Source organism: Onychostoma macrolepis, chromosome 22 (assembly GCF_012432095.1).
Source record: "Onychostoma macrolepis isolate SWU-2019 chromosome 22, ASM1243209v1, whole genome shotgun sequence".
Lineage (NCBI taxonomy): Eukaryota > Metazoa > Chordata > Actinopteri > Cypriniformes > Cyprinidae > Onychostoma > Onychostoma macrolepis.
In genome coordinates this window covers 10,781,776-10,803,622 of record NC_081176.1, presented here as the reverse complement: position 1 = coordinate 10,803,622, position 21,847 = coordinate 10,781,776, and the positions used below count along the sequence as shown (strand labels likewise).

At 34.4% G+C, this 21,847-nt stretch overlaps 1 protein-coding gene and 2 long non-coding RNA genes across 4 annotated transcripts; 1 reads left to right on the top strand and 2 right to left on the bottom strand.

Annotated features, from left to right (window-relative positions):
- Positions 1 to 2,932: 2,932 nt before the first annotated feature.
- On the bottom strand, positions 2,933 to 5,650 carry LOC131530983 (SLAM family member 5-like). Its single transcript, XM_058761535.1, has 4 exons — positions 5,614 to 5,650; positions 4,262 to 4,576; positions 3,496 to 3,777; positions 2,933 to 3,238 (listed from the first exon to the last, which is right to left on the bottom strand). Exons 1-4 carry the CDS (start codon positions 5,648 to 5,650, stop codon positions 3,060 to 3,062), a joined length of 813 nt encoding a protein of 270 aa, XP_058617518.1. The 3' UTR covers positions 2,933 to 3,059.
- Positions 5,651 to 7,041: 1,391 nt separating this feature from the next.
- LOC131530439 (uncharacterized) lies at positions 7,042 to 20,972 on the bottom strand. The gene is made up of 3 exons (XR_009268386.1): positions 20,303 to 20,972; positions 8,128 to 8,270; positions 7,042 to 7,482 (listed from the first exon to the last, which is right to left on the bottom strand). It is a non-coding gene; the product is annotated as an uncharacterized LOC131530439 (long non-coding RNA).
- On the top strand, positions 9,835 to 15,111 carry LOC131530433 (uncharacterized). 2 transcript variants are annotated; one of them, XR_009268380.1, is made up of 5 exons: positions 9,835 to 9,911; positions 10,172 to 10,250; positions 13,165 to 13,227; positions 13,938 to 14,013; positions 14,955 to 15,111. It is a non-coding gene; the product is annotated as an uncharacterized LOC131530433 (long non-coding RNA). The 2 variants fall into 2 exon arrangements; XR_009268379.1 differs by having other exon boundaries at positions 13,165 to 14,013.
- Positions 20,973 to 21,847: the final 875 nt, after the last annotated feature.

The window sequence follows — 21,847 nt, the reverse complement described above, 5'->3', positions numbered from 1 at the left end:
TACATTTTAAAAGATATATATTTTTGTCTATAGTTTTTTTTCTCTTTCTTTCTTTTAGATGACCTGGTGGTGTCTGTAGTATCTTCTGGATAAAAAGTTATTTAGTTGTAAAATAATAATGTTATTAATGATAGCCAGTGAGATATTGTGTGTAGATCAGATATTGTCAATGGTTGTATTCTGTATTCTCAATTCTTGTTTGGTGCAACAAATTGAAAATGCAGAACTGTTCATGGATTGATTTTAACGGAATTATTGAGACTAACAGACTACAGATTTTACTTTCAACAGTGAACAGAGATGAATGATGGTGTTGTGTTTGCAAACGTGGTACATTTTTCCAGTGTTCAGAAATAAGGCAAAATAATTTGATTATTTGAAAGCATGTTTATTTAATATTGTGAAAAAAACAACAACAAAAAACAAAGAAAGCATAAAGTTTCATAAAGGCATAAAGTAATAAAAACAATATGAAATATAGCTGCAAGCAGTAATTACGGGGCCAAGCACTCCAGTGGCAAAATGAGGAGCTAAGCATAGCATGGAGCATCAGACCAAATGCAACAATGAGTACTAAAAGCAATTTTAGGATGATTTCAATTGAAATGGCTGAAAAATCATAAATACAACCTCTAGTAACATGATTAAATGGCTTATCACTTTTGACTAACAGGTGGCACTGCAATCAAACGATTTTGGTGTGTTCAGTGTGAGGTGACAATGGCACACACAAAGTCTGTTGTCATTATGTCAAAGCTTTGCAGAGATATAGCCTCAGAGTCATTTTGGCACCATGCCTAAAATTTGTAGTGGCGCTGTACGAAAACGGTTTTGTCTATCGACACAAAATCCATAACTTTTTGCCAGCATGATCTGAAGATAATCCGAGTCAAATTTGGTGAAAATTGGACTAACAGTCTAGGAGTAGTTTGAAAAAGTAGGTTTTCAACATGAATCAAAATGGCGGACAGGAAGTTAAGCCAATTATGGCAAAATTGGTGTCAATGTTCTCGGCATGAACCAAGGAATCTATCAACATCAGTTTGATTACAATAGGCTAATGTAAGAAAAAGTTGTTAGCATTTTTAGAAATTTAATTATATAATTTCATTATGTCCCAAAACGTTTTGAGTACCATGGTGCCGAAGAAGCATACCGAGTTTCGTAATGATCGTAGCGTTCGTAAAATATAGCATTTTATGACAAAATTCTAAATGGCCAACGCCCAAAATGGCTGACATGGGAAAATTGGGTATGGTTGGACTCGGCATGCTGCACCGAATCTAAAGAGATCAGTTTTGTGATTTTTGTCCAAACTATTCACAAATTATAATCAAAAATAGCCATTTTTCATATCTCCTGACCACTAGGTGGCACAGCGTCGAAAGACTGCAGGTAGTCTCAGGTCATGCTTGTTATCCACAAGTTTCTGGGGGGCGCTACTGTAAAAAAGAATGTGGGTAAAACTTCCGGTGAGGTGGCAGAAGTAGTATACCAATGGTATTTTTTTTTTGTGATAATTAGCGAACAGGCTACATGTTTTTCAGGTCTTTTCCACTGTTGGGCCAGTGTGAGCCAGTGCTTTCAGTAGGCCGGGCGGGGATAATAGCCTCGGACGTGTAGCACCAAGCCCAAAATCATGCTGCGTTTCCACTTCAGGCCAGAAGCTCCGCTGTGCTTCACTAAAACCCACCTTTACACACCTCGCTGGAACAACGACGCGCAACCCCATCATTTCACCAACAAAGAGAAGTTATCAGAAATAAATCACTGGAACTAGCGAGATCACAAAACGAATGTTTTCTTAAAGATTTAAAACCAAAGCGTTTTACCAGTTTTACAATAATAAGTGTTGATTAATTAGATTGTGTCAGGACTGATAATTACGCTCTCCAGACGCGGAGAAACTCCGACAGTCCCACTTGTTTACTTCGAACCGGAAGTCACTCCCACTTTTGACACAAGGCCTCATGGGGCATAGGAAACTTGTGGATAACACACACCAAGTTTGGTCTCAATACGCCATACTGTTGCGGAGATATATAGCCTCAGATCCATTTTTGCCTGTTTTTTGTAGAATTTGTTCGCGTGTTATTCGAGAACAGTTGGACGAATCAACTTGAATTCCATAACTTTTTGCCAGCATGGTCTGATGATGATCTGAGCCAATTTTGGTCAAAATCGGACAAACTGTCTAGGTAAAAAGTAGGTTTTACGAACAATTAAAAAATCCGCTTGAGCCAAGGATTCAGAGGGAAAAATAATTTTGATTTTGTGGCTTACGGTTCAAAAGTTATTAGTATAAACATGAGTGAAACTTTGGACAAGTGGTGGCACTAGAGAGTTTGAGTTAGAGACTCCAAACATGCTGTGGTTAGTATTGAGACTGTCCTTTATCAGTGTGCCAAATTTCACAACTTTCCCGCAAGCGGTTCTATGGGCTGCCATAGACACAAAGACGGAAGAAGAAACGGAAGAATAATAAGAAGAAGAACACTAACGGATACAATATACTGCATATCAATTTTTTCATATCAGATATATCTTGCATAGCTACCTTTTAAGAATTTTTACACTAGGCAATCACATTGAGAGACATTACAAATGTTAGTGAATGAGATGTAAAGAGACATATTCATTATCATTTAGCATTTTAATCTAATAGTGATTGCAATGGGTTTGCAAGGCACTATTCTTTGCAAAGGGAAGAAAGTAACACAAGAGCGGATACTTTATTAATGTGAATGTGAGAAGTGCGAGGTTGCAAGTGTAATTCGCCTTAGCTATTTTAGCTGTACAAAAACACTCCGTTATGCTGCTTGTTATTACAAACTTGCATATTTCTAACCATTTTTTAACTGTATTCATAAACAGACTGGTTTGTTTACTGCATCTTGATAATTGGTTAGTTATTTACCTAAATCGGCTAATGAATCGGAAATCTCGCACAGAAAATAGGCCTAGCTTTTTTCCCTTCCAAACTTTTATTTTTCCCCCAGATACAAACTGCTTGAAATTATATTTTTTTCAAAGGATTTCTTGTCAGATAATGGCTCCAGTCATTCAAGGACATCTACATCTGATGGATCGGTGTTCATTGCTCTTGTCCGCACGCTTTTCTTCTGTTGAAGATTTCCGTTTCTGAATTCAAAAATCAGAATGACCACCCCGGCCATGCCCACCAGAACAGAGAGGACCAATAGGATCCCAGCTTCAGTAGAACCAAAACAGTGACAGTCTTAAGAGAGAAGAGTTAAAAGAACGTTAGAAAAACAAAAATACGATTCATATAGTTTGGGGAAAATACAGCAAGGGACATAGTGTCTGAGTTCAGTTGGAGAGTACAATGTTTGTATTGATTTATTGTGGAAACACTCAAAATCAATTACAGCACCAGCACAGCAGATTGATGATTAATGGACCACAGACTGCCTAAACCATCGCTAATAAGTCACTTTCACTTTTCACTTTAATATCACAGCTAATGTACAGTACCTGAACAGATTTGAGTGAGATGTGTTGTCTGGTTGCTGATGGGATTGTTGAGCACACAGCTGTAGGTGTTTTTATCCTGATATTCCACCTCCAGAGGTAGAGAGAGACTGATGCTGAGATCAGACACACTGATGCTGGACAATAAACTGTTTTCTTTGTACCAGGAGAGAGTCACATCACTCACATTGAACACTGAACACAGCAACAGACATTTTGATGACCTTTCTGATGATAATGAACACTGTGGAGAGTCTCTTGTGATGACAGTAACAGGCAGACGAGCTGGAAAACATTACAAAGGAATTACTTTGGCATGAGCGACTGCTAGCGATAGGATGTAGCTGTACAGCGATGCTTTTTCTGCTTAAAAGTGTGCAATTTTATTCACAAAATGAGTACATACTTTTAGGGCATAGTATAGGTGAATTGGGAAAATGTGAAGGTTGAGAAATCTTTATAGAAAAGAAGTAAGTGTGAAGGGTGTGCAGCTCAAGTGCAGACAATTAAAACAGTGAATTGTCTTATTTGTGTGTAATATACATGTATAGGCCTACATTAAAATGACGCATGGAAAAGAATCTGTTGGAAGTCTTAGAGAGTTTGATTTATATACATTCATAGTTCATCTGGTTAATTAGCAATATGATACAAAGATCAGCTGACATTTGTTTCTGCACAAATTAATCTATATTATCATTATCAGACTGATTTTGACCTTGATTGACAATGTTAAAAGGTGAATATACACCAGACAGCTTATACTCACCATAGACACTAAGACTGAATGTGTTGAGTGAGGTCCTTGTTTTAGTGCTGGTTGCTTTATAAAGTCCAGAGTCTGTGGTTCTGGTGTTCATGATGGTCAGAGATCCAGTCTGATTGTCCAGTTTCAGTCTGTCTCTGAATCTCCCATCAGCACTATCACCATAAAATGTGTTCTTATTGTTCTGTTTGATTTCAGCTAAGAGAATGTTGTTTTGTCCAAACCGCCACTCAATCTCATCGTCTCTCTGTATGTTTAGAGTGACTAAAGTTCCCTCCGTCACTGACACTGACTTCACTGTGTTAACACCAGACACACCTGGAGCACAAACAGAAATAACAAATTTAAAAAATTTTTAATAATTGCAACAACCCTTTTACATGAATTTCAAAGCATAATCGAAATAAGTTAACATTTTTAGTAAGATTAGATAAGATAAAGGTAAATATTTGTTTTGTTTACTTACAATCACATTGATTGATTTACAGTCATCATTATACAACATTAACAGCGCATGCAAAATCTTCTCATTGATTCTATGAAGGTAAAATGACGTCAAAAAGATTTGCATGCGCAGGGTAAGATTTGTGAAAGTGTACATGAGATAGCAAGCGTAAATTAATTTTGCATTCGCAAGTAAAGAGTTGTAAAAGTGCAAATTGCATTTCAAGTGTAAGAAAAAAAGATTTGCAGCCTTTTACTGTTTTTTTGTAAGTGTATGTATATCATGTATTGTGAAACTACAACTTCATGCTAAGGCAAAATAAATATAATCTGTATTCTTCTGACTTTCATTTTTCCGCTTACACTTTTGGCGCTGTTGTTTCGCCCAAATACAGCCAAAAGTATTGCAAGCCTGTGCCCAGTGTTTTGCAAGCGAAAACAACCCTATCAAGAACTGCAAATCAGATTGACCGCCTAAAACACAGATACATAAAACAAAAAACAAAAAATTTATTAATAATTAATAATACAATAAAATAAAATAATAAAACAAAAAAAGCATGATCCTTTATAAGCTGTGTAGGCTACCATTAGGCTGACTACCATGTGTTCATTCTGAATTGAGCTAATATTAGGAAATGACATTTCTGTTCACTCTATTTATCCTAATCATCCTCCTCCTCTTCAGCAGACCATATGATATTAGTTTGTAATCTTGATGCTACTGAAAGTACTACTATGCATAATTTCACCATGAGAAGGCTGCACATCTTTTTTTCTTACGCTTGAAATGCAATTTGAACTTTTACAACTCTTTACTTGCGAATGCAAAATTAATTTACGCTTGCTATCTCATGTACACTTTCACAAATCTTACCCTGCGCATGCAAATCTTTTTGACGTCATTTTACCTTCATAGATTCTGTACGTACTGACACCATAAAACATTTATAACTTACCAACTAGACACCACAAGCACAACTGGAACAAAATCAGTTGAGTCATTTTCTTCAGCAGTTTGAACATCAGAACAGTTTCGAATAATAAGTCCTCAATACTGACAATAAGATTTTTATATCAATAAGAAATGTTATATCAAATGGGTCTTGGCACGACTGAAAGTGTCACGCTTAAGACGAGAGTGATGCCTGTCTGTGGTTTGATGTGAATAAATACATCTGTGCACTTCCCTTCTGAGAGTGTATGGCTTCTCATACAGACTTATTTGGAAATGAGGTCTAATAACAGTTTCTGCATTGTTCCTCCAGTGTGACTGGTATGTGCCCTTATGGTAGTAGGGCACATAATGTATGATAAATACCTTGATATCTTGGTTTGAAATTACTAACCTCTGCAATCTTTGAAAAAAAAAAAAATGTTTTGTGTAGCAGGAGGAGAAAAAAACAAAAAAACACCTTTAACACAAACTCAAACCTGAGCTGTGTATTCACTGTAAAAAAAAAAAAAGTTGATTCAACTTAAAATAATTTGTAACCTGGCTGCCTTAAAATCTTGCGTTCAATAAGCTAAAAAACATTTGTTGTTTACACATATATTGGAGTTCCTTAAACCTAGATTTAATAGTTGGGGTAACAAAGGTGAAGCTGAATCAACTTTATACTTTGTATAACCAACATGTTTTTAGTAAGCTCAACTAGACAAGAAAGTTGTACCAAACTAAATTCAAGTTGAAACAACACAAAATTAGTGAGATCAACAAACGTTGAGTTGTTTAAACTAAGCATTTTGTTGAATAAACTTGTAATTATGAGTTATGCAAACTAAATACAAATTGGCTAAACCTAGATTTAATAGTTGGGGTAACAAAGGTGAAGTGGAATTAACTTTATACTTTGTCTAACCAACCAGTTTTTAGTTAGCCCAACAAGACGAGAAAGTTGTGCTAACCTAAATTCAAGTTGAAACAACATAAAATTAGTGAGACCAACAAACGTTGAGTTGTTTAAACTAAGCATTTTGTTGAATAAACTTGTAAGTATAAGTTCTGCAAACTTAATACAAATTGGCCAAACTAAGCGTCTTGTTGAATTAACTTATATTTTTAAGGCAGCCAGGTTACTTTTTCAAGAATAGTTCATCTTACTAGTAATGTTAAGTTCATTCAACTGGCTGAACTATGTAATTTGCCCACACAACTCAAGTTTCTATTTTCTACTCGCATAAAATAAAATATATTGCATGTTCTTAAATGTTCATGACATGTTTATTTCAAAATTGACAGCATATTTAGTATTAGTGCGTTTAGTATAAAAACACCTTTAAAAACAAACACTGACATTTCATTAACATTTAATTTCTTTGGAACAATTGCAGTAAATATCTACATTCCTTTCACTAATGCACATTTAATCAAAAGAACAGATGAGTAATTCTGAAATTTTCCATTTCAATATAAGAGTCAGAACATGCATCAAAGTGCATTCAAAATTTTAAAAAGAGATGCCATAACATGGCAAATAATGTGAGTTGAACAAAGTGCAAAAACCAACCAAAAAGCCTACTTTTTGCAGAGTAGCATGTTTCGTAGCCCGTAAACACGTGAAGAACAGTTACTCCCACCAATGTTTGTGCAAAGTTTTGAGAACATCAGAACTGTACTATGTTTTGTTAATGATGTAAAGACGACCCATCAGGAGCACAAATGCTTTCGGGACGTCACAGATATTGATGGCGACAAGACGCTCTTCCAAAATGATAGCAACGTCATTGGCTCCTCAGTCACAATCAAGATGCCCATGTCACCTCAATTCATGAGATGGCTGAAAAAAAAAAAGAAGAAATTCTTTACATACAATTATAAAAATGTAATCAATATAGAATACTACTGTACATTACTTCAACTACAGTAATACATTCTGTTAAAAATATTCAATAACAATAAGCAGCAATAAAGAGGCTAAGTAAAAAAAATAAAATAAAAGTTGCAAATTACATCAGACTAACTGCAACAAGTACTGCTATTTCAAGAATATAAGGGTGCTTTAACACTAGCACTTTTGGTGTGCACCTATTTTAACGATATCTTTACTACCTTTGAGATCTTGTGCAAAATGCACAAATAACTAACAACTCTTAGTAGAAATACACAACACAATACTGAATGCTTGTAAATACTAATATATATATATATAGATAGATAGATAGATAGATAGATAGAAATTACAGAAAAAATTAAAATAAATAAAATATAATGTAAAATGACATTAAAAATAAAATTTTATGAATCACCAAGTACCACAATTTCAGCCAAAAATGTTCTACTGAAGGAAAAAAAAAAAAACCTCCTTGCAAATTTTCATTTTAGGGTGAACTATCCCTTTAACACTATGTTGGCTATATTTTAGTCTTGTGACATTGTGTATCATGACATACAGTGAGTGCTATGTACTATATTGAAAACGTACATGTTACAACTGCAGATAAACAAGATTTCTTCTTCTATTACCGGGACCACATCACTGCAGATTGATGGTGCTCATTTTGGTCACCCAACAACTATAATGCCAACAGACTTGTCCTTGATGAATTCCTCTTGAGAACCTGTGTGCTGTAATAAAAACAAAGGGAAGCATTAAAATATGCCTTACAATATTAACAGTCACAGAGTCCAATAAATATGTGCACTTAAGTAAATAAATTTATTTACAATTTGTCCGAGCTCTACAATGTGACAGTCATCCCCATTGTGTCTGCATAGCACTTTGATGGATACAACTGCAGACCCAGCTAACAGGGAACGTTCCCAGAACATTCACTAACGTTCTTTAAAAGTTGTGTTAATGTTAGTACAAAACGTTATTAAAATAATGTTTTTGGAACGTTCTTATAACGTTGTTAACGTTCTTGTAACGTTGATAGAAAACGTTCTTAGAACAATGTTCTTGGAACGTCTTTAGGACGTGATTTGTACTTAATGAACGTTCTCATAATGTTGATAGAAAACGTTCTTAAATCAACGTTCTTGGAACGTCTTTAGGACGTGATTTGTACTTCATGGACGTTCTTATAATGTTGAGAGAAAACGTTCTTAGAACAATGTTCTTGGAACGTCTTTAGGACGTCATTTGTACTTCATGAACGTTCTCATAATGTTGATAGAAAACGTTCTTAAATCAACGTTCTTGGAACGTCTTTAGGACGTGATTTGTACTTAATGAACGTTCTCATAATGTTGATAGAAAACGTTCTTAAATCAACGTTCTTGGAACGTCTTTAGGACGTCATTTTTACTTGATGAATGTTCTTATAATGCTGATAGAAAACGTTCTTAAATCAACGTTCTTGGAACGTCTTTAGGACGTTATTTGTACTTAATGAACGTTCTCATAATGTTGAGAGAAAACATTTTTAGAACAACATTCTTAGAACGTTATTGTAATGTAATATAATTTCTAAATTAATAATTAAATGCTAAATGTTATTATTTTGTTATCAAAACATTCTGAGAACAGTATTCATGTCCTTATGATTGCAGGCTACTTCATGAACATTACCATAATGTTGGGAGAAACATCTTTAGAAAAAAAAAAAAAAACTTATAGGCTATATAAAACATGAATAGAATAGAACCGAATATGATAGAAAAATAAAATGTATTTAAATATGAAACTACAACCTCGATTAGGATGTGGCAAATCGCCTGAATGAGTCACTGAATCTTTTATAATTATATACTTTATCATTATTAATTATATATCTTTTATAACTTATTGAAGTCATAGGCCTATTGTGAAATGTCATACACTGTAAATCAGTGGCATTGCTAAATTAAATTAGTTAATTTAACAAAAATTTTTTTATTTCAACTCAATATATATTTGTGATGTGAACTCAATCTCATTAGGTTAAGGGGAACTCAATCTAAATAAGTATAAATTAATTTAATCTAAAAATTAGCTTAATTCATGATTTCTAACATTGTTTTTCGAGAAGTCACGTTTGCTTTATCTCTCTCAATATTAATTAAATAGCCTTCATAACTAAAGATAATATAATAAATACATAAATCTGCTTCATATTAAACATAGATCAATCCTTTTAAATAAATAAATTTTACTCGAGACAAAATATTATTTTTCAAAAACCGCGCGCATTTTTCAGTCAGTCACATCCGTCCATCCCCCACAGCTCACAGTCACCGACGGGATCACAGCAGGACGGCTCGCGACGCGGTCACGGAAAATAACAGGTAAGCATTCACTTCTGTATTCTTATTTAAAGCACTTTTGAACGTTATTTTGTGTTTTGTCAACTTTATCTGAAGATTAACCAGCTCAGTTATCATTGTAATGTTAGCTAGCAAAGAAGCAAGGAGCTAACAACCAACCACATCAAAGTTATCAGCAAGTGTTAAATATGCAGTGTTATACACAACAGTTTGTCAGTGATACATTAAGATTTATTTGTGTTTGTTTTTGTGTGTGTGTGTGTGTGTGTGGTTTCTCACAGCTGGACACAGACAAACTGGAGAGACGGCTGACAGGAAGATGTCGTCATCTCTAACCGTCACTCGCGCCACAGTTCTCAAGTAAGGTAAAGCAAACATAGACATAATAAATACCTAGACGCCTCATTGGCCGCTCGACCGCAAGTCAACGGCGCCGCCATATTGGTGCGGGCAACTCTCCATAACTCTCATACCGGGACAGAAGAAAACATACCTGACTCAGCGGCAGCTTGGGCATCTACAGACCGTCGCACATTAATAACAACAGATCTCGGGGTATTATCTTTCACAGGTAAGACTGAACAGTTGTTTCTGGATGTTTTTTTGGTCATTTTTAGCATTATGTTGACAGCTTAATTAGCCAGTGTCAGACTATTAATAGCTAGCGATATGGCTAGTAAGCAGTGAAAGCTGAGACTTTATAAGAAATCAAAGTTTAAATTAATTCTTATTAAGTTTTAACTTATATTGTAGTTCATATCATAAACTAAATTGTGTTATGAGCACAATATGTACAGTGAGCACTTTGACAAGACGGTGTCAGACTGTCAGGATAGGGATGGAGCTAAAGCATCTCTCTTTAATTTCACTTCTCATTTACAAAGAGCAAGTTTATCATCACTAGATTATAAGGATTTCATAGCTTATCATAAAACTGTGGACTGATTATATAAATTATTTGTTTTTTTCTTTTTTAGCCAACTGCAAACAGGACAAAGCAAGCCTTAAGGAAAGCTGAAGAAAGCATGTTTCCTGCATTTCCTAGAGACTAGGCTACACCTCCACAGCCTAATGTTGTATTTGTACTCGTTAAAACCCAGAACAGCCCTGAATGAATGGCCAGAATGACCCTGATCATATTCAAACCACTCTCTCTCCCCGGAACAGACTTCCAGGAGCATTTTTTAACCTTTGTAAGGGTAACTTTTAGAACAATATAATTACCTTATTAAATGTTTCTGTCGTTTTTGTCAAATATTTAAAAATAACCAGTTTCTTCAGTCAATCACAATACTATAGACTGCATTTTAAATTATTTACACAGGCTGTTTAATGCTGATCATGTACTGTATGTGCATTTACACAAAAACTGCATAATGTAAATAGCCTAGAAATGAGAAACACAGGAACTCCTTAGTGAGTGAAGCTGCAATATCATAACAAAATCATTGTTTATTATTGCTCTTTATGTTGTAATGATTATTAATTTTGATTTATAGAAAGGTTTTTGGGGGGCATGTCATATTCTGGTCTGTGTTAAGCATAACTATACTTTGACATTTTGTTGTACAACGTAAACTGCACACACTCACACCCCAAACATTCCTATGTAGTAACATATTGAAAAATAAACAACTGCTTCAAAATGTGTTTTCTGCATGGATGTGTGTAATTTGCATTGTAGAGCAAAATGTCAAGCTTTGTCAAGTTGTTTACATTATTTTACTCATTCATTGAAAAACCTCATTAGAAAATACAGGAAAATCTTGAGGGAAGCAGTGGAGAATTAGTCTTTATTAGTCAGGTTTTGTTGTCACAATTAATATATATATATATATATATATATATATATATATATATATATATATATATAATACACAAATAAATACTCAAGGAGCTCATTAATTAAACAATTTGGAATTCATGACCACAATTTTTTGCTTGTCATTAGTTGTCTTTGTTTAATAATTATTATACAAATACCATTATAAAACTACTTTTCACGATTATTTATAATTTACTATTAATTTATTCTTCATTATTGACTATTCTGTATTATTCCACCCTTGATATTACATTCTACTTGCTATCTATTGTTATTCATTTATTTATTATTGTATTACACATATAATTTGTGCTATTATAAATCTATTATATCAGTTATGTTATTGTGCTGTTGTACTTGCTTTTAATACTATTCACTTTACTACAACTTGTACTACATATACATTTTAATGTTACATATCACTTTTACTATATTTTTACTGTGCATCAGTGCATATTAGTTCACCACTGTAACTGTAAGTTTTACTGGATCCATAAAGAATTATCAGTTACATTTGTTATTGCTTGTAGAGTTTTTATCTGTAGCCTATAGAGTGCTATGAAAATAGAAAGCAGACTACCAGTGTGTCCCTTTTTGATTTGTATTCGCTGGTTTTATTAAATTTTCTCAATGATGGTAAATTATTAGTGCTTAATTATGTATTATTTAGATTTTTTTCCCCCTCAGTATTTCAAAGGGAACGAGCTGTGTTTTGACCTGAAGCACGAGAAAAGCTCAAATGTTGGGGTTGAAGACAGAGAAAGCAATGAAACAACTTAATTTCATTTAATGTACATTAAAATTACATTACATGTATATGTCACAGTTATACTACATCAATATTAGAATTGTTAACCGAAAAAAATCAACCAAATCAACACGAGTGTGAGTGTGAGCTTTTACAATTTCTTAAGAAAATTATTAATTTTCCAAGCCTAACTGAATAACTGGAGGCAGAGTTATTTTTAACTCCATGTAGATCACAAACCACTGAAATTGGTTGATAAATGTAAACGTTATCGTGTTTTTATCCCGAAAAAACCGCAGCTCCCCCGTTTACCTCCATTTGTTTTTAAGGCAGTCTTCCCCTCACAAACATGGCGGACGTGTTGACGTATCGCAGCAACGGACCGAAGCGGCCAATGAGGCGTCTAGGTATTTATATGTCTATGAAAGCAAAGACATATTCTCTGTATTACAATACGTTTAAACTTTTAGTTAATCATTATTTATTATCCGCTTTGTCGGTTTCATCTACAATATCCATGTGATGCTGATCAAGTTTACTAAATCCGCCGAACGCAGTGAACAAAGGGTCTGAGGAGCATTTATAATGGCTGTTTTGTTAACCTTAGTTAACATTTTACACAGTTATTTGCTCCTCACGTTGTCTTTCTTAAAATTCATACTAACAAATTGTTGTCATGCTTTTGAAATCAATCTTTTCAGTGCAAAGGCAGCGAGGGGTCATTTGCAACAAGACGGCTGATACTAATATGGGCCTAAAATAAAGTAAGTAGTATTCACATTAAACAAATTGATGGGCTTTAGTGTTGCACAAGATGTAATTTGTCACCTTATAAACAGTTATTTAAATTCATCGTTCTTCAGTTTTTATATTTTGATGAATTGCTATTAATGCAGATGTAATGATGACCAGAAATGACCAGCAGCACAAATGTTAAGTCTTCTGAAGCAATAGTATACTTTTGTTTTGTGAATATTAGATTGAAATTTAAACCTAAAGATCAAATTGTGAATAACGTTACACAATACAGATGAAAAACAACAAACTAACATCCCACAAGAATGACATCTAAAGACCGGTCATGTTTGATGTAATGTAGTGTGCCACCAATTTGATTCAGACTGAATTGGCAGAGTGAATAACATCTTAAATTTCAGTTTGTCTATCATTCCGTCAAAGTCTTTTGGTATTTTGTGTTGCTTCAGAAGAATACCAGTGAAGTCTTAAATTCTGATTATAGTTATACATTTATATACTTAACTAATATAGTTAATAAAACTTCTACTTTCCCTTATCCTAAAGTTGCTTTGTTTTTTTTTATAAAGATGTCAGGTAATTGCTAATGCTAAGTTTGTAGTGGTTAAAAATTGTCTTGTTATGATTCATAAAAATAAGCTGTCCATAAATGTTGCTTAATTGTGAGTTAAATTTCTCTAATTTTGTGTTTTGTCTTCGGGGACAATAATGGCATCAGCCATTCAAGTTATGATCCTGGCAGATCTACTACTATCTGAAAAGTAGTCTCTGCAGATATTGTCAAGATGCACAAGGTAGGACACATGTCAGGACAACTTTATATTTACTTGGCAATATTTAAAAATTTTTAGCTGAGATCAGCATAGTTAAAAAAAAAAAAAAATTCTATCATGGTTTACTCACCCTCATGTTTTTCCAAATTCATTTTTAATGAATTTCATTCATCTTCAAACGAATGTTTTTATTTTTGATATTCATTCATCATTTTTGTCTTTCCATTGGAAGTCTAGACAGTCTTTATTTTCAAGCTTCAAAAAGTTTATAGTTTAGGCTTTGAGACATAATAATAGCTACTTATACCTTCTGTTATTTATCTTGTTTCTGAATACCTGTAAAATTTAAAGGATTAACTAACAACTTACGTGTAACTTGTTTTTTTGCTCTCAATGCCATTTTGACAATGCCATTTTTTTTAATCCATGCAGCATTTTTTTTTTTTAAAGGAAAACATTACAAATTATTCTTTAACAATTTAACTGATGTATTAATAGCAAAAATTCTTACTGTCAGTTAATGGTTCAATGCTAGCATACCTACCCAGAAACACCTACTAGAACCTATTAATCTTACCTGTTTTATCTCTGAGTTTCCTTCCTTAACTGAGTTCATGTAACAGTTTATTAGCTAATAACATGTAACAAGGCAACTTTTGCCATTTAATAACTTTATTGATAACTTCTAAATGACATATTAAAACAACACTATAAATACAAATAAATAATCTTGACAGAGAAAGTAAAATGTCATTGCTAGTTTACGTTTCAATTACCAAAACCATATTTTACAATCCAGAAAAGGCTTTTAAATTACATAACACAGGAAATTAGAACAAAACAACAGAAAAGCTAATTTTACACATTTGTGATTATCCTTATCACAGGACTTTTTCTACAAGATATATGGCATTATTACTTTTCATACCTTCAATTTTTTAACCGACCGTATATTCACGCAGCGTTGCCATGGGTTCCGGTGTTACGGTTTAACTGGTTTCCGTGTTATCTGGTGACCAACTTCCTGGTTCAAGTCTCCACTCCAGATGTGATGGGACGACCGCAGCAGATTCGCCGATTCTGAAAGCTCAAACTGACGTGATATTAAACTGTCTAATAAACGCACACTTGCTCATTACACGATTGTGGTATTCTTGTAATGATAACAAATTAATGGTATGATCGCCCGTAGCGGCTGAATTACAGAAAGAAAGAAAAAAAATGTCTGTTTTGCAGGGGTTTCGAACACGCGCGCTAAAAACAGTCACGTTGGGAGACGCCAGTAACAAATGCACTGAGCTACAGAGCAGTACTGATTCAATCGCGGATTTTTGGATTCAAATAGGATTTTACTTTTGGCGTGACATTATGTAGCTGGCTGGATCAAGGAAATGTACCCGTGTTAACTTGTGACCTGTGTTTACTTGTTATGAAAATGAATATTATAGTATAATGACATTTTATGGTTTGTGATGTTAAAGTACATTTCATTGAGACAACTATAGCCTAAATTTCTGACTACTGTGGTTTAATTACAAACGCTATCGTTAAACTATTTACTATAGTAAAAACATGGGACATTTTCTTCAGAGACTAGCTGATGTCTCATTTGATTAATTTAAAAACTTTACGTTATTTCCACGTTGTTTTCGCCTTTATTTTCTTGTAGAAATACTTTGGAAACGTGACTTAATTTATTATTTGACTGTAATAGTGAATGAAACGTAAACGTTATATTCTAGTTGAAACGCTGCTTATATATTACTTTGTAAACGTGTTAACTTGTGCTTTGCATTCACTAGCTGTTTATTATTATTATTATTATTATTCGCCTATAACCGTATATAAATATTAACTTTTAGAATTAATCGGCTAGTGAACGCAAGTCACAAGGTAACACGTTTACAAAGTAGGCTATCATTTACAGTTGTGCTCAAAATTATCCATACCCTCGGTAAATATGATCAAATAAGGCTGTGAAAATAAGTCTACATTGTTTATCCATTTGATCTTTCATTCCAAAAAAAAAAATATAACCTATAATTTAAGTTAAAAAAAATTGAAAGTGGGGGAAAATCACATTATGAAATAAATGTTTTTCTCTAATACACAATGGTCACAATTGTACAAATTCTTATGATTAAAATATCTCTGAAGTAGATATCCATTCATATTAGCATTTTTTTTATTACACCATGGTGACTGACTAGGAGCATGAAATTATCCAGCCATGGCTTTCTGTTTCACAGGAATATAAATATGAGGGGACACAAGGCCAAATTTCCTTAATCATCCATCACAATGAGAAAAACCAGAGAATATATTTCTGGTGTGCAGCAAAAGATTAGGCCTACTGAACTTCACAAATTAGAACGTGTCTGTTAGAAAAGCATTAAAATTCCTATTTGCACCATCAGGGCAATAATTAAAATTTTACAATCAACAGAAAATGTTATGAATCTGACCGGAAGAGGACATGTGTCTATATTGTCTTAATGCACAGTGAGAAGGAGAGTTTGAGTGGCCAAAGACTCTCCAAGGACCACAGCTGGAGAATTGCAGAAAATAGTTGAGTCTCAAGGTCAGAAAGCATCAAAAAAAAAAAAAACATCAAGCAGCACCTACATCACCACAATGTTGTTTGGGAAAGTTTCAAGAAAAAATCTAGAAAGGAAAATGCTCTCTTCCAAAACTCCAGCATATCCAGTTATCAGACACGACTGGAACTTCAAATGGGACTGGCTTCTATGGTCAAATGAAACAAAAAAATGAGCTTTTTAGCAGCAAACACTCAAGATAAGTTTAGTGAACTCAGGGATAAAAAGTACCCCATGTGTACAATGAAATATACTGCTGTATTTTTGATGTTGTGTGCCTATATTTCTGCTGGAGGTTCTGGACATCTTGTTCAGATAGATGGCATCATGGATTCAGTCAAATAACAGATAAAAAAAAATCTAAACCTGACTGCCTCTGTTGGAAATTTTATAATGGGCCGTGGTTGGTTCTTCCAACAGGACAATGATCCACAAACATCAAAATCAACACAAAAATGGGTCACTGAGAACAAAACCAAGCTTCTGCCATGGCTGTCTCAGTTCCCTGCCTGAACCCTAAAATGAGTGAACTGAAGAGAAGAAGCACCAACATGGAGCTGGGAATCTAAAGGGTCTGGAGTGATTCTGGATGAAGGAATGGTCTCTGATCTCTTGTCAGGTGTCTCTAACCTCATCAGGCATTATAGGACAAAACTCAGAGCAGGTATATTGGCCAAAGGAGGTTTCAAAAAGTATTGAATTAATTGTGGCCAATGTATATTAGAGAGAAACATTTATTTCATAATGTGATTTTCCCCCACTTTTTTTTAAACTTAAATTATAGGTTATTTTTTTTTTTTGAATGAAAGATCAAATGGATAAACAATGTAGACTTATTTTCACAGCCTTCTTTGATCATATTTACCGAGGGTATGAATAATTTTGAGCACAACTGTAAATGATAGCCTACTTTGTAAACGTGTTACCTTGTGACTTGCGTTCACTAGCCGATTAATTCTAAAAGTTAATATTTATATACGGTTATAGGCGAATAATAATAATAAACAGCTAGTGAATGCAAAGCACAAGTTAACACGTTTACAAAGTAATATATAAGCAGCGTTTCAACTAGAATATAACGTTTACGTTTCATTCACTATTACAGTCAAATAATAAATTAAGTCACGTTTCCAAAGTATTTCTACAAGAAAATAAAGGCGAAAACAACGTGGAAATAACGTAAAGTTTTTATATTAATCAAATGAGACATCAGCTAGTCTCTGAAGAAAATGTACCATGTTTTTACTATAGTAAATAGTTTAACGATAGCGTTTGTAATTAAACCACAGTAGTCAGAAATTTAGGCTATAGTTGTCTCCATGAAATGTACTTTAACATCACAAACCATAAAATGTCATTATACTATAATATTCATTTTCATAACAAGTAAACACAGGTCACAAGTTAACACGGGTACATTTCCTTGATCCAGCCAGCTACATAATGTCACACCAAAAGTAAAATCCTATTTGAATCCAAAAATCCGCGATTGAATCAGTCCCAGATAGCACACGTACGTCTGCAAGATGTCTGTTAAAGATCTGTTGATCTGGAAAGCATCTGCTATCTATAAACGTCTGACAGACGTCTGTAAGATGTCAGTTTTACATACACTCTAAGTCATAAACATCTTAAAGACATCTAATAGACGTCTATTTGACATCTAAAAGGAGACGTCCTATAGACGTATTGCAGATGAGCAAACAGCCTAGGAAATTTCCATTTTCCTTGGCGAGGGGACCTCAAAACGTTCAAAGGTCGTGTGGCCGAGGTTGCTAAAATGGCTATAACTCGAGAAAGGAATGAGATCGCTTCACCCAAATCGGCACACCTATGTACGGGCCCAATCTGTGGTCAGGCGAAAAAGATATGTAACTGCCAAGAAGTCAGTTTGTATTTCTTGTTTATTTAATTATTTTGAGTGTTTTGTTTAGGACTTTTAATTTGAAGTTGCTTAGTAAGCGCCGGTTAGTAGAGACCTTTATTATGAAAAGGCGCATAGTAAGAAGAAGAGGCGCATAGTAAGAAGAAGAGAAAAACGTCAATTTAAGATGGCAAGTCAAAGATAGTAAGCTAAAAAGTATGACGAATTAAAGTGTGTTTAACATTTATTCTACTCATCGTGAGTTAAAGTGAACATCGGAAGCAAGTTTAAAGCTCTTCCTTTAGTAACAAGCAGCCAATGAAGTAAGATTCATTTGTATTACATGTGGTTGTTGTAACGTAAATGATGTTATTGTGTTAAAGGGAAATATCTGTATAAATACTGCAGTTAAGTTATTAGGTGAACTGAACTTTGTTTGGAATGCTTGTAAGACGACTTTATTTATTTATTTGTTTTATGTTCTTTGTGTTTATTCTACATTTGTGCAGTTCTCACGGCACCTCAAGTCGGTTGGTTATGAACCAGTCAATAAATCGCCAGTCATCAAAGAATTCTTGTGCTCGTGAAGTTACTGGGGGAAGCTACAGCCTAAAAAATACGTCTTGCAGATGTAAATGCAGACGTCAAATAGACGTCTCAGAGATGTACGTGTGCTATCAGGGGTACTGCTCTGTAGCTCAGTGCATTTGTTACTGGCGTCTCCCAACGCGACTGTTTTTAGCGCGCGTGTTCGAAACCCCTGCCAAACAGACATTTTTTTTCTTTCTTTCTGTAATTCAGCCGCTATGGGCGATCATACCATTAATTTGTAATCATTACAAGAATACCACAATCGTGTAATGAGCAAGTGTGCGTTTATTAGACAGTTTAATATCACGTCAGTTTGAGCTTTCAGAATCGGCGAATCTGCTGCGGTCGTCCCATCACATCTGGAGTGGAGACCTGAACCAGGAAGTTGGTCACCGGATAACACGGAAACCAGTTAAACCGTAACACCGGCGAGGCACTTCTGTACTGTAACTGAAAGAACCCTGATAGCACACGTACATCTCTGAGACGTCTATTTGACGTCTGCATTTACATCTGCAAGACGTATTTTTTAGGGTGTTTGCTCATCTGCAACACGTCTATAGGACGTCTCCTTTTAGATGTCAAATAGACGTCTATTAGATGTCTTTAAGATGTTTATGATTTAGAATGTATGTAAAACTGACATCTTACAGACGTCTGTCAGACGTTTATAGACAGCAGATGCTTTCCAGATCAAGAGATCTTTAACAGACATCTTGCAGACGTACGTGTGCTATCTGGGAAGAGTTTGTACCGTTAGAACCTCATCTGAAGCAAGATTATGTCAGACAAATGCACGCTCTCCAAACCAACTCTGAGAGGTGCTCGTTCGTTTCACTTACAACGTGCAGAAAAATGACAGTTCGAGCAGTAATCTTGTTTATTTCCCCTAATTTTAATCGTTCATAAGGTCATTTTTTTTTAATTCCCGCCGTTCTAAATCCATACAGTTGTTCGTCGCGCTCCGTCTCGTGCTCTGTTTGAACGGTCTCTAATGCAGCACTGGGCTCAAATAATACATACCAAACAGTATATTCTCGAGATAAGTTCAGCTCAGTATAGCATGGGAGAATATTTAGTTTAATAATTATATGAAAAATACTGTGGAACCGTGTATTTTGAGGCTTAAGAGGAGTGTCGCGAAACTAACGCTGGTATCCATTTAACTACAAAATGCGATGCTTTAAACCATACTACTATTCTTAGACAACATACATAATTGTACACGTTAAACCAATAAATACAGATATTTACTTACCAAAAGTGTTGGTTTGAAAACATATTCAAGCTCTGTGGAGAAGCTCATCAAGATGGCTGACCAACGTCTTCTTTCTGCAAGTCTTCACGTGATCTCGCGATAAGTGACGTGATATCGTTATTAAAGTTGAGGGGGCAAATGGCTAGTTTTGTCAACTTAACTAACTAGTTGAGACAGTGAAATTTAAAATTTTAAGTTGAATGAACAAACTAATGAACTGAAAGTTGAGTCAACTTAAAAACATTAACTGAAACTAAACTGCGATATACTTTTTTACAGTGTTGTTGCAAATTATTTATATTTTCTGTAGGCTATTGAATATCTTCATTAAGCTTTTATTTATTTATTTATTTTCTCCAGTTTTTAATAAATATGGAAAATAACGTTGATAAATATGGAAAAGGAGGTATCTGGTCTATGAAAACATCAGGGGAAAAAAAGAAAAGAGCAAGACGCTGTCGTCTTCCTGGCGGCTGGTGGAAACATTGGGAACACTTTTGTCGATAATTATTGTATTATTGATAACAAATAATTATTATTTGTGTTTTTGTGCTGGTATCTTGGGTGGTTTAGGCCTGTCATGGATAAATAAATAGAAACTACCAGTAGGTGGCAGCAAGTCCCTGTTTTAATAAATAACTGAATCATTCAAATCAAAGGATTAGTTCAAAAACGGTCAGCTTTTTTTTTTTAATGTTTATCCACTCTTATTTTGTAAGTGACTTTTCTTTTTGTTTTAAAGATGCTTTCTTTGGATTGTTTGACTACTTAAAAGACAAAACAGGGACATTTTACATAATAAATTTGCGTTTCCTGCTAGCTAAATATCAGATTCATAAACAAAAGCTTACTGGTTCTAATCCTCTCTTTTCATTGTTCAAAGCTGATTTAGACAAGGATATGGCAATTATCCAAATTTCTGTCAATCTTAAAGCCATGGAAACTGTATTTCTGTTTTCATTTATTTATTATAATATAATATAATATTTAATTTAATTGGCATGATAAGTTTTACATAATATACAACATTAATCTAAGGCTAATGATACACGGGGTAACTTTTTGAGCAATTTTGCCATGCAACTTTTTTTGGGCAATGTTGCTTGGGCACTTTCCCATTGAGAATGGGTAACAAATTTCTATCTGGATACTTTAGATACTTTCGTGGGCCCCGTGTCTCACCTGGTTGCCCATTGACAGCAACATTGCTCTCAAAGTTGTGTATCACCCTTGTATTATCAGCCTAAAAGGTAGGGGGGAATGGTGGTTTTACAGAGGGGATGTTTGTTTGTCTTTTTTTTTTTTCAACAAGGGGGACTCCATGCCCCGTATCCCCCCTCAATTCAAGTCATTTTAAATATTATATAAAACTCTACAGACAAATAAGGCTGATGCTACACGGGGCAACTTTTTGAGCAATTTTGCCGTTCAACTTTAGGCAATGTAGCTGTCAACGACCAACTTGGTGAGACACAGGGCCCATCTAAAGTATCCAGTTAGAAATGTGTTACCCATTCTCAATGGGAAAGTGCCAAATTGCTTTAA

Bases quoted from the DNA above. Each gene is read 5' to 3' on its own strand.
- LOC131530983 (XM_058761535.1), bottom strand. From the start codon at position 5,650: ATGTTTTATGGTGTCAGTACGTACAGAATCTATGAAG. The intron at 4,577-5,613 runs GTAAAATGACGT...TTTGTGCTCCAG, and splicing joins TACGTACAGAATCTATGAAG to GTGTGTCTGGTGTTAACACA. The intron at 3,778-4,261 runs GTGAGTATAAGC...AATGTTTTCCAG, and splicing joins ATTCAGTCTTAGTGTCTATG to CTCGTCTGCCTGTTACTGTC.